The 13,792-nt window shown below is 41.0% G+C and overlaps 1 protein-coding gene across 3 annotated transcripts in view; it reads right to left on the reverse strand.

Annotated features, from left to right (window-relative positions):
- The window catches only part of RGS17 (regulator of G protein signaling 17), a 77,995-nt gene that overhangs the window by 23,176 nt on the left and 41,027 nt on the right, over window positions 1-13,792 (reverse strand). For all 3 annotated transcript variants that reach the window (XM_038396218.2, XM_043511222.1, XM_043511223.1), the window contains exon 2: window positions 8,926-9,069. In XM_038396218.2, coding sequence (XP_038252146.2) covers window positions 8,926-9,044 — 119 coding nt within the window. In that variant the 5' untranslated portion in view covers window positions 9,045-9,069. The remainder of the gene's footprint in view (window positions 1-8,925; window positions 9,070-13,792) is intronic.

The following is a 13,792-nucleotide window of genomic DNA, read 5'->3' on the forward strand; positions in this document are numbered from 1 at the left end:
TATCCCCAAGATAATAATCCTCTTTAGCCTTATTAAAGTCTGAGGCAAAGTATTTGTTTAGATATTGGGCCATGCCTAGATTATCTTTAACCTCCACTCCATCCTCAGTGTTTCGCGGCCCCACTTCTTCTTTCTTAGTTTTCTTCTTATTTATATGGCTATAGAACCTTTTACTATTGGTTTTAATTCCCTTTGCAAGGTCCAACTCTACTCGACTTTTAGTCTGTCTCACTTTATCCCTACATGTTCTGACCTCAATTAGGTAGCTTTCCTTGCTGATCCCTCCCATCTTCCACTCCCTGTATGCTTTCTGCTTCTTCTTAATCACCTCTCTAAGATGCTTGCTCATCCAGCTTGGTCTACAACTCCTTCCTATGAATTTTTTCCCCTTTCTTGGGATACAGGCTTCCGATAGCTTCTGCAGCTTTGATTTAAAGTAATCCCAGGCCTCCTCTACCTTTAGATCCATAAGTTCTTCAGTCCAATTCACTTCCCTAACTAATTTCCTTAATTTTTGAAAGTCAGCCCTTTTGAAATCAAAAACTCTAGTTGCAGATGTATTTTTGTTAATCCTTCCGTTCAGTTTGAACTGAATTAGCTCATGATCACTTGAGCCAAGATTATCCCCTACAACCATTTCTTCTATGAGGTCCTCACTACTCACCAAAATTAAATCTAAAATGGCATCCCCTCTGGTTGGTTCAGCAACTATTTGATGAAGGAATCCATCAGCTATGGCATCTAGGAAAATCTGAGCCCTATTATTATTACTAGCACTGGTCCTCCAGTCTATATCTGGGAAGTTAAAGTCTCCCATGATCACGCAGTTTCCATTAGTATTTACTTTATTAAAAACATTAAAAAGGGCTCTATCCATATCCAAATTAGATCCCAGAGGTCTATAGCACACCCCAAGCACTATCGTAGGAGAGGCTTTACTAGTTATCTTCCCCAATGTAAGTTTTGCCCAGACGGACTCTGTCTTATCCATTGCATCGCTTCTTATTTCTTTACATTCTACCTCATCATTGATATACAATGCTACTCCACCACCTTTACCTTTATTTCTGTCTTTCCTAAACAGCACATACCCTTCAATATCTGTAGTCCAGTCATGACTACTATTCCACCATGTTTCTGTTATCCCTATAATATCTGGTTTCACTTCCTGCACCAGTAGCTCTAGTTCCTCCATTTTGTTACCTAGGCTCCTCGCATTGGTGTACAAACATCTTAATTTTTGCTGTTTGGCCTCGCTCACATTTTGTGCCCTATTAGGCACAGTCATTCTACAGCCAGTATAACCTATTAGACTAGTATCCACACCGCCCTCGCTCCTTATATACATTCTCCTACCCACGGTGGTATCCTTTCTTACTTTGTCTTCTTCCCTCTCAATGCTAAAATCTGGTGTGGAGATTACCTGGACATCTCCCAACCATCTCACCCTAATTCCTAGTTTAAAGCTCTCTTTATGAGTTGTGCCAGCCTTGATCCTAGAAGTCTATTTCCTTCCCTACTCAGATGAAGTCCATCCCGAGAGAACTGTCCTCTGTCCGTGAATGCCTCCCAGTGGCCATACATCCCAAAGCCCTCCTTATAGCACCACTGCCTAAGCCATTTGTTGACAGTCATAATCTTGTCACACCTTTGTTGCCCTTCTCTAGGAACAGGAAGGATCCCGCTAAAGATTACCTGAGCCTCAATTTCCTTAAGCGTCTTCCCCAGCCTAGCATAGTCTCCCTTAATACTTTCCAGCGAGAATCTAGCCGTATCATTTGTTCCCACATGAAGGATAATTAGGGGATTCTTTTCCGCTCCCTTTAGGATCCTTTTCAACCTCAGGTCTACATCCCGTATCTTAGCACCTGGAAGACAGCACAGCCTTCTATTCTCTGGATCAGCTCTAGTTACAGGCCTGTCTATTCTTCTCAATAAAGAGTCCCCTATAAACATAGACCTGCCTTTTCCTGGTGACAGTGCTATTCTCCAGTCTCTCCCCTGTTCCCTCTGGCTGCAAGTTCTTTCCTTTCCTATTTTCCCTTATAATCCTCTTCAACCCATCCTGTATCCCCCTGGGGCTCATATTTGGTGTAGTCTCGCTTGAGTCTTCCCCTTTTCCTATAGGACTAGCCTCTCTTCTCTTCTTCCTTACCCTTCCACCTTCAACAAGTACCTGCTGAGCCCCTTCTTCATTTTCCAACTCTGCAAACCTGTTCCTAAGCTCTATTTCTCCTTCACTAGTCCGTCTTTTCCTCTGCCTGGTTCTTTTAGTCACATGCTTCCACTGACCACTTTCCTCACCCAGTCTCCCCTCAAAATTCCCAAGCCCTGCTTCCATCCGTGAGTCTGAGCTTTTCCCTTCAGATACCTCATATCTTTGCTCCATCATCTGCTCAAACCCCTTCCTAAACTCAACCAGACTTGGAAGATGTGCTCTTTTCCTGGAGCCAAGACACGAGATATCACTCAAGATTGGATGAGCTTTTGAAGTTGATGGGAAAGAATCCATTTGTGATGGTTCTTATCAGCACTAATGACAGTACATCTTGGATGACTTCAGACAACAGATGACTTCAGGGAAGGGTGCTGAAGAAAAATCATATTCAAACAATCTCCAGAGAGATCCTTCCTGTCCTGTGAGTGAATGAAGACAGAAGGCAGAAGATTTTGGAAGTGAACCACTGGTTAGGTAAGTGGTGTAGGGTGGAGAGTTTTGGTTTTGTGGAACATTGGTTTCCCCTCCTGATGAGGTGGAGGCCATCCAAACTATACAGTCCCGTCTCCCCGTAGAAGGTGCACCAATCTCCTCGGGGACATGCTGCCTAGATAGTCAGGAGGGGAATTAAAATTGTTAAATTAACAATAAAAGGGGACGGTAAAAGGCAGAAAGGTATGAGCGCTCAATTAGCACAAAAATGAGATTTGAGAACAAAATTAATCAAGGAACCAAAGGATATGAAGAGAATAAATTCTTTAATTACGTTCACACCTGTATTAAGAGCCTGAATAGCAAACAAGAGGAATTGCTCATTTATGAACATAAGTTTGATCTAGGTAGTATTACCAAAACCTAGAGGCATGAGTCACATGACTGGAATGTTATAGCCATTGATTTTAACCACTTTAGGAAGGATCAAGTGGGTAAAAAGATCAAGAGGAGGAACGATACTATGTCAAAAGTGGCATCATCTGTTTCCAAGTCATTGCTAACTCAGAAGAAAATAATCTTGAATGGTTATGGATCAATATCCTAACAGAGAAAGCACAAGATAGGGTAGTAATTGGTGTCTGTTACAGACCATCAAATCACGCTAGGGAACAGGATGACCACCTGCTTGCGCACCTAACTATCAAGTGTACGGGAAAAAAGCTAAGTGATTGGGGAGGTGGGATTTCAATTTGAGTGACATATGGGGATCTCATGCTGCCAGTATTAAAACATCCTTGGAATTTCTGAGTGTTATAGATGACTATTTCCTAACTCAAAAAGCTTTGCAGCCAACATCTGTGATTTCTATATTAGACCTTGTCTTGACAGAGAAAGAGAAATTGATTACAGAACCAAACATTAATGGTAGTTTAGGTACAAGTGATCATAATTTGATCACATTTCTAATGTGCAAAAAGAATAAAGCCCAAACTAATTATATACATTTGGGACTTTAAAATGGCCAATTTCACAAAGCTGAAATTAATTATGATATAAATCAACTTAGAAGAAGAATTTAAACCAGAAAAAGTGTGTGTGATAATTGGGAATTATTCAAGAACACTTTATTAGATGCCCCAAAAGGTATAATTCCACAATCAAGGAAGAAGGTCATACTGGTTAAAAACACCTAACTGGTTTAAAGGAGAAGCAAATGCAGTGATCAACCAACCAACCAAACAACTCAATAACATATATATGTATATAACAAATGGATGAAAGGGGAAGTTGGTAGTAATGAATGTAAATCTGAAGCCAGGAATTGTAGAAAATTCATATGGGAATCAAAGAGATACAAGGAGAATTTGATGGTCAGCAGAACTAATGACAATAAGAAGGAGTTTTTTAAAGTATATTGTGAACTGAAAGAATCCTAACAATTGTATTGGTCCATTATTAGATGGAATGGTAGAATTATCAATAATAATACAGAAAAGACAGAACTGTTCAATAAATATTTCTGTTGAGTATTTGGGGGAAAAACAGAAGATATAGTCATATCATAGGATAAGATTCTTTCCATTCCAACAGTAACTCTGGAGGACATTAAACAGCAGCTACTAATGTTAGACATTTTAAAATAATCGCACCTAGGTAACTTGCATCCAAGAGTTTTAAAAAGAGTTGGTTGAGGATCTCATTGGATCGCTAATGTTGATTTTCAATAAGTCTTGGAACACTGGGGAAATGCCAAAAAGACAGGAAAAAAATGAATGTTGCACCTATATTGTGAAGGGTAAATGGGATGACCTGGTAATTATAGGCTCGTCAGTCTGACATCGATCCGGGGCAAGATAATGGAGTGGCTGATATGGGTAATATGATATATTAATAGAGTAAAGGAGGGTAATAGAGCTGATGCCAATCAACATTGATTTATATGAAGTAGGTCTTGTCAAACTACCTTGGTATTTTTTAAATGATATTACAAGTTCAGTTGATAAAATTAACTGTAGTGATGTAATATACTTAGACTTCTACAAGGTGTTTGACTGGGTACTGTCCAACATTTTTATTAAAAAATTACAACAAACACCAAATTAACGTGACACATGTTAAATAGTTTAAAAATTGGCTAGCTGATAGCTCTCAAAATGCAATTGTAAATGGGGAATCATCATCGAGTGGGTTTACTTCTAGTGGGATCCCACAGGGATGAGTTCTTGGCCCTGCACTATTTAACATTTTTATCAGTGACCTGGAAGAAAACATAAACTCACCACTGCTAAAGGTTGCAGATGACACAAAAATTGGGAGTGGTAAATAATTCAGAGGACAGGTCACTGATACAGAGTGATCTGGATTGCCTGGTAAGCTCTATGTAAGCAAACTACACATTTGAATATGGCTAACTGTAAATGCATCCATCTAAAGTGAAAGAACGTAGACCGTACTTACATGATGGAGGTGAAAGAGTGACTGAAAGAGACGTTGGATAAATCACGTTGGATAAATCAGCTGTACATGAGCTCCCAGTGAGAAAGTGTGGCCAAAAGGGCTAATGCAATCCTTGGATGCATAAACAGGGGAACTCCAAGCAGAAGCAGAGAGGTTACCTTACCTCTGTTGGGCATTGGTGTTACTGCTGCTGGAATACTGTGTCCATTTCTGGTGTCCACAATTGAAGGATGTTGGTAAGTTAGAGGAGGTTCTGAGAAGAGCCCTGAGAGTGCAGGGGGCTTAAATGATTAGAAAACATACCTTCCAGTGGTAGACTCAAGGAGGTAAGGGGTGACTTGGTTACAGTCTACAAGTATCTACATGGGGTATAGATGTTTAGTGATAGGCTCTTTAATCTAGCAGAGACAGGTATAATACAATCCAATGGCTGGAAGCTGAAGCTAGACAAATTCAGAAGGGAAATAAAGCACACATTTTTAACAGTGAGAATAATTAACCACTGGAACTATTTACCAAGGGTTGTGGTGGATTCTCCATCACTGGCAATTTTCAAATCAACATTGGATTTTTTTTTTAAAGAGATGCTCAAGTTCAAGAGGAATTATTTTGGGGAAGTTCTATGGCCTGTATTACACAGGAAACAAAACTAGATGATCACATGGTCCATTCTAGCCTTGCACTCTAGGAATGTGTTTTTACCTGTAGTGAAATGGTTAACGGAAAGGGACAGCTTCTCTCCAACCTCTCCCTGTAACAGCCAACATTGACAACCCACACCAATGGCACTGGAACACTTTTTATAGTGGGGGTGCAGAAAGTCAGCTAACTGTAAAGCAGTGGCCCCCAAACTTTTTACCTCATGCCTCCCTTTACCCCGTCTGTGCCCCTGCCCCCCAGAGCTGGGGCCAGGAGTGGGGCCATGGCTCCAGAAGGGGAGGATGCAGATAGGGGCAAGGGGGCTGAGACTGGGGCCACAGCTGGGGGCAGCATGGGGCCAGCGGCCAGAAGTGGAGCCCCGGGCAGGGGGCCAGCAGCTGGGCGTGGAGCCCTGGACAGGACCAGAAGCAGAGCCCCTGGGGGTGCTTCAGCACGCCCCACACCTCTAGTTCCTGCCTCTATGACCAGCACCTTCTAAATTGCTAATGCTTACTATCACTAGACTTTCAGTGCTATTGGAAATAGCTTCCAAAATTAACAGGTGCCACATATTTAAAAATACATAGTTTAAAAAATATAACCCACAACATAGCTAATCATTCTCATAAGGTACACGGAATAGCTTTCTGAATAAAGACCTAATGCTGCTAACAAGTTCTCTATTAGGAAAGATATTATTTCCACAGACAAAGGTGTGGGTATTTGACTAAGTTGCTATGTAAACAGAGTCTTAATCCTCATTTGACTTTAACAGTGGGTGGAATGAAAGAAAACTGAAATATCACATGACTCGCTAGGATATTTTTAGAACTGTAATGACTTGTCCAGAGCTGTCAGCTAATGAACTAGCACCTTGAACAGATACAGCCTTGTTATTGACAAAAGTGAAAGCATTCATTATAAGCTGCGCAAGCCATGCTCTGAGGTGGGCAAGTATTATACTTATTTTTTAATAGCAAGGAGATTGAGGCACAGAGAGGGTAAGTGATCTGAATTGTCTAACGTCACACACGTTGCTGGCAGAGCTGGAAATAGCCAACAGCGTCAGTACTGGCAGGTTCTATTAGAGCATTGTCACCAGTAATGAACCCAACAACGTCTCCATAAAGACATCTGGTGAGATTCATAATACTCCAGATATAAGAACTGATGGAACTGGGGAGAGTCTGGGTAGGTTTAAGGCCAGCATAGTCTGTTATGATAATCTAATATGACTTCCTGCACAATATGGCTCCAGAGAATTTCTTACCTGCAACGATAATCAGCAAGTCAGGTTTCTCATGTAGGTTTTTTTATATATATAAAAGCTATGAGAGAAAGTGAGTGAGAGAAAGAAAGTAGCATGCTGGCTCCTTGTAGTCATAAACAAGCTCACAAGACAAATTCCACACCAAAACAAATATTTCATTTTGACTCAAGTTCTAAAAGGGCCAAAACTGCCTTTCAGAAGTGACTCCCCCTCAACCTCTCCCAGACCTTCTTTGGGCTTCAATCACAGATTCAGAAGTTAGAGGTGGGAGACCCATTAGGTCATCATTCTGCCCGTGCAGGATTTATTTTCACCATTATATTTTCCAAATATTATCCAGGTTAGTTTTAAGAATCACAAGCAATGGCATTTCCACTACATCTCTCAAGCTAGCCTATTAGACTTTACTTTTAAGATAGAAAATAGGCTTACCCAGATAGGGTTCTTCATGCACAATCAAGTCCACATTAAGAAAAAAAATCAGGATATGATCAGCAATAAACACTTCTACAAAAGCAGTTGAGAGTACACGCAACACTGTAATGCAATGATGGATCATATATAGATTGAATATGCACAAGCTGTTCAAATGTATGGGAACTGCATACTACCCTGGAGGCTCTCCAAGGGAAACAAAGCTCTAAGACTGTGCGAGGAGAACTGATTGTTCCAATATCTATCCCATTGCAGCCTATACAGATCCATAAGTAAAGTTGATACTTATGGCCCTGCGTACCCTTTACACAGGCCAGAGGAGAGCAGAGGCAGCACAATGCTTGTCTTCACATTTAAGACCATTCAAGCCTCTCTGTGCTGTATGGAGTGAGCATATAGCAAGAAGCAGGATGGCTTCCTAATAGCATGTCCTCACTCACTCTTTCTTATTCCCATGGATCCTCTGGTTCTGTGAGAGCTGGAAGTTTGTGCCATTCTGTTCCTGCTCCTGTGGCAAAGAGGAGTACGTGGCAGGGAAGAGTTCAGAAGAGGCTGTGCCGTTGTGATATTTGGTACCCTCTGATGTGTATTTTTAGATGCAGGAAAAGGAGCAAATGGCTGAGTTAAGTGTAAAATAGGAGAGATGTACACAGAATGGCCACTCCAAAAAGACTCAGATGATTATATCTTTGCATAGGCCCTGAACAATTCTGAAAGTAACTTTATGCTTCATTAGGACATGTGCGTAAAGTTAAGCATGTATATAAATTGGAGCCTTCTATATTACGGCAACAGACACCTTAGACATACAGCGCAGCGAAATGATTAACTGAAGTTATTTCATAGACTTAAGCTTCAAACTCCACAATCCAACTCTTCCTTTAAGAATAGCTGAGTAGCAACGACTTTCCCTGCTAAAATAGTGTTTTTTGCTAGTTGAAAGATCACAGTGGAAATCCATTTTTTTAATGTTCTCAGACTAGAGAATTTAGTTAACAGTTTATTAATTGAACAACTAAATTGCTACAGCTCTATATAGTTCTCACTTCTATCCATTTACTGCCCAATGAATGCAAAGATAAAGTATTTTGAAACATTTCTTATAGTTTAGAGGGAACAATTTAAATACTAAAAAATACAAACTGAAACAAGAGTGTCTTAAATGTAAAATTAAGGCATTTTGAAGATCATCTGCCCATCTGAGTTTTACACCTGCTACTTCCTCATTTTATGATAGTAACTTTGGAAAGGGGGCAAAATTAAAGTCATATTTTCAATGCCCATTCCCTTATCTGTAACACAAGAGGTCCAGAAAGAGCAGAGAACTATTTAATAAAATTCTTGTGTAGAAAAATAAAGTCTGACTTTCAGCAGTGTGACTCTCAGAGAATTCCATACATTCCCAGCAACTGGCAGTTTTCACTCTGTTTACCTGTGTTGGATATGATACCAAGTACACTACGGGACATACCATGAGCAGCTGCAACAACAGCACCAACAAAAGCAACATGTGTTGTTGGGCCTTTGGTTTCCAGGTGCTTGAGACACAGCAGATGTTCCTTCATTTTGTGACTGCTGCCTTTTTCTCATTTCAGCTACTTCAGGACCCAAGTGGCTACAAGAACACAGACATAAGAGATTTATAGAATTACTACAGACAAACATGAAGTACAATCACATTTTCTACATTAATTATATTAAGTGTCTCAAAAACTTTTGGCAATGAAGACAAATAACCATCATCTGTGCTGCCTAAGTAGTATTTTTACAATACAATACAAACATTTTGCTAAAACAATATATTCCAGTGACATGCTTATGCTACAGTACTTTAGAGTTGCGCCGGTTCTTAACACTTTGAGTAGAATAAAAGGCTGTTTGTTAGCCTTACAATCACTAGCACACACCTCACCAATTGTATAGCACTTGTTAGAGCTTAAAATATTAACAACGATATGACTATTCAACTTTTTTTTTGTTTTTTCCATCTCTCTAAAATTATTGTAAGATGGTAATTCACTTAAAACATGAGCCTGACATTGATCTTTGTTATTCCAGTGTAAGCTAGAATTAAACTGCCCTGAAGTCTGAATTGGAACATTACAACTAATGCGATGCGTCAGTCAGGGCCAATACCTATTATTTACCATTAATTAGTCCAGATTAGCATTACCATGGGTTTGGCTACTGGAGTTATCTGTGCATCCAAGGAAAAGTAAACATTTCAAAATCTTTCCCAGTGTTAGGCTTTTTGGCTAGGCAAGTTTTTCCTTCCCTCATCACCAGTACTTCCCAGATTTTCTTAAACCAAGCTATTTTTTCCTTCCAGTGATTTGTACTTTTTCCAGATGGAATTAATATTCCATATATTAGCTGAACTTTTCAAATGAAGAGAATAAGAGTAAAGGGATTTTAGATTTTATTAAAGGATTTTTTTCCACTGGTGCACACAATATGACTCAGGTTGCATACACCACAACAGCAGCAGTGAAAGTTAAATCTTAAATGGCTTCTTTCTAAAATCACTGAAGTATTTTCAGCACTACATTTCATAACAGTAGCTAAAGGAGTCTGTGGTTATACAGCCACACAGTCCCACCTGTCATGTGACAGGGGTATTAATTACATCAAGACAGGCTGAAAGACTGGGACTTGGAACCATTTCAGTTTTTTGCCAGAATTGGTGTGCTTTCAGACTCTCGTACCTTTCTTAAGTGAGTTACTCACAACTTCCATCCCCTTTCCCATCCCCCCCAGCCCACAACTGTCTACACCAGCAGTTTTAAACCAGAGGTCTGGGGCTCCCTGAGGGGGCTACAAGCAGATGTCAGGGGGCCGCCAAACAGGACTGGCATTAGACTCACTGGGACCCAGGGCAGAAAGCTGAAGTCCCACCGTGCAGGGCTTAAGTCCAGGACTCTGAGCCCCACCAACTGCAGCTGAAGCCGAAGCCTGAGCAGTTTAGCTTAGCTTCATGGGGGCCCCCATGGCATGGGGTCACAGGCAATTGCCTTGTTTCCCACCCCTAACTCCGGTCCTGGCTTTTATATGCAGAAAAACAGTTACTGAGGCACAAGCGGGCCATGGAGTTTTTATAGCATGTTTGCAGGGGCTCAGAAAGAAAAAGTCTGAGAACCCCCGGTCTACAATATTTATTTAATACAAGTGATTTGGACTAATACAAGGCTTGTGTTTTGCAGGGGGTCGAGAACATGGTAGATTGACCACACTTGTATCTTTATAGTCCCAATATAATGTGCAGAGATCTTGGTGGCACAGAGGGTTAGGGCACTATTTGCCCTCTGCAATCCCATCAAGTTCATTTTTGGTCACAGTTGATATAAGTTTGGAGCCTCAACCTCATTTTACAGTATGTTTATCTGAAAATACAAAACATTGCTTTAATGTGACGTGATTGGCAGTCTGCTCTATCAACGTTCAAGACTAGAATAGCAGAGGGTGTTGCTCCCACTGACTGAGGTGCATTTGCAGAGCTTACAGAGCACCTGGCTCAAGTCAATGCTATCAGTCCTACATTTCTGTGAACATGACATTCCCTCAGATCCTATAAGGGAAAGTCTACAAGCAGTCAGCAAATCCCAAGGGTGGTGGTGCAAGCCAGACATTCATTTACTGAGCACAGTGGTGCGGGGGTGAGCAGGAGTCAAGCTTTTCGTCTTTGCTTGCTTTGGTTGTTAACTACTGTATTTGCAAATATCAGACCTGATCCTATTGTCTTCTCTGACAAAACTCCCATTGATTCATTAAGTGTTTAGGCTGTAGGAGAGGGATTATCAAACTCATTCTTTGGATATATTCAGTGATTGAGCTATGGAATGTAAACAGTGACTTAGTCATATGATGGGGATGCCTTTTGTCTGATCCAGGTTATGAAAATGAAGTTTAGAATTCTAAACTCAGATCAATCTAGTGATATGATGGTTTGACTGGAACCAAATGTAAGGGAATGACAATGGAGATCCAAAATTATGCGACCTGATTTTGAACAGAGATTCTGTGATAGTGATGCAAGCTGGAATTAAAAATTTTGAGTTTGCATTTTAGCTTTTGAAAGGTCTCACTCTTCCTGAGATCCCAGAGTGAAATTAGCTCTGTGTTGGGCATGAACACTGTGGAAATAAGGGGCAAAAGTCCATCTCCCCAATAGAAGCAGCATCTCTTCCGAGCACTACAAAGGAGATTAGATAGACTCTCCTATACCAGGCAGCACACCGTGGGCCCAATTCCCTTCTCACTGTTATACATCTGGATATTTCCATTTGCTTCAATTTTATGACTTCCAATTTGTGAGATCAGAATTTGGCTCCATTTTACACAAGAGGTTCAGTTCACTTTCTAGGGGTTATCTAGGTACTCTGGCTCTCATCACCATAGCATCTGAGCATCTCATAATAATCAATGGATTTTATCCTCACATTGCCCCTGTGAGGCAGGAAAGAACTATCCCCATTTTACAGATGCAAAAGTGTGGTACAGGGTAGATTAAGTAACTGAGTAACATGTACATAAATTTTTAAAGCAGCAAGGCAAGATAAATGTATGTATCCTTTGTGTAAAGTGAGACCCATATTAGTATAAGATGAAATGAACAAACCCTGTAAAACTTAGTGCAGTCAACTCCATACAACTGACAATGAGCCTGACTCCAAGTCTCTAACTGACATATTTAGGACATAATTACCAAAAAATTCACTGTAATTAGCACAGAAATCCCCTAGCACACAGAGCAATATCTTGGGAAGAGACCTCAAAAAGAAGGGAATATATTAAATAACATTTGCTTCATTACACACCTTACAACTAAGAAAGCATAATGGATATTGACTGAGGAGTTCAAACCTCAAATGGTTCATCCTAGAGGATGAAGAGAAGATCCTTCACAACCCATTTCACATTCCTGTCCCCCACCATCTCACATGGGGCTTTCACTTAAGTTTTTAAATTTCTTCTCCAGAAATCCCCAAGATATAGCGTTCTTCATTCTCCTGCCTTTTGGACATTGCACCAGACCCAGGCCACATCAACTCAGTTGCTCAATTGGCTCCTCTCCTCTGATGCATGAAGATCAAGCTTCTTGTCCCTGCTTCAAAGCCACACAGAACAGCCCCTCCTCGTATCTGAGCTGTTTTTTTGATATTGTCTCGTCCCACATCAGTTGTTTTGATACCCCATTTACCTACATCTATAAGTGTCCCTGCACTTTCTTCCACACTTCCCCTTACATTGGAAAGTCCTTCCTGATTTGCAAACTTCTCCCCCTTCCCCAACCCTCACACCTCATTCAAGTCTATCCCCCATCACCCTTCTGCTGCAACGTCTACAAGAAGTTAACCAAGATATCCATTTAGTCAAATAAAATCCATCCTCTTTATTCCATCATGCAGTGAAATAGTCCTTGTTTGAAGCAGTGTTTGAGAGAGGTTTAGGCTGGACATAGGAAAAACTTCCTAACTGTAAGGGTTGTTAAGCACTGGAATAAATGGCCTAGAGGTGCTGTGGAATCTCCATCATTGGAGGTTTTTAAGAACAGGTTGGACAAACACCTTTCAGGAATGGTCTAGATAATACTTAGTCCTGCCATGAATGTAGGGGACTGGACTAGATGACCTCTCGAGGTCCCTTCCAGTCCTATGATTCTATAATTTTAGTGATGTTACCCTACCTTCCCTACCCCATTGTGTCTTGATTCTCTCTCATTATTGTTTAATTTACCAGAGTTCCTAAGGGCATAGATTACAGATGGAACCCCTGCTCCAGCCCCTTTATGCCTCATAAAAGGTCTAGAGAAGTATAAAGGGGTCCTGAGAGCCCTGGAGCCAGCTTGGGAAGGATTTCCCCTAACTCAGGTACTGCAGAAAACAGCTGTATAGCTGCCTCCCAAGGACCACCTTACAACTCTGGAATATGAGGCATGCAGGGGGCAGGAGGGTCATTCTGGAGCAGGGCACTAGCAAACTACACTGCAGAGATTCTGGGCTGTGCAGTAGGCCCCTTGGGCAGTCCCAGGGACTTTGCCATAACTTAGATATTTCTGGTGGTCATGGGGATCTACATAATATTGGGGGCCTCTTCAGCCCCTGGAGCAGCCTAGGATTAGGAGGGCACAAAGATATTTTAAAGTCACCTATCCCCATTCTGCCCTGGGCTGAGAAATCTGTGCTGTAGCTCTCAGAAGTGCAGCAGACACTCTCCCCTCCAATGTCTATTTTGGAGAGGTCCTTACAACATGTGGAGGAGCTGACAACCAAGTCACTTTTCTGTGGAATAGGCAATGAATGATCCTTCTTTTGTGGTAAATTATGAGCAAAACATTGCAG

The sequence above is a fragment of the Dermochelys coriacea genome, chromosome 3 (genome assembly GCF_009764565.3).
Source record: "Dermochelys coriacea isolate rDerCor1 chromosome 3, rDerCor1.pri.v4, whole genome shotgun sequence".
NCBI lineage: Eukaryota > Metazoa > Chordata > Testudines > Dermochelyidae > Dermochelys > Dermochelys coriacea.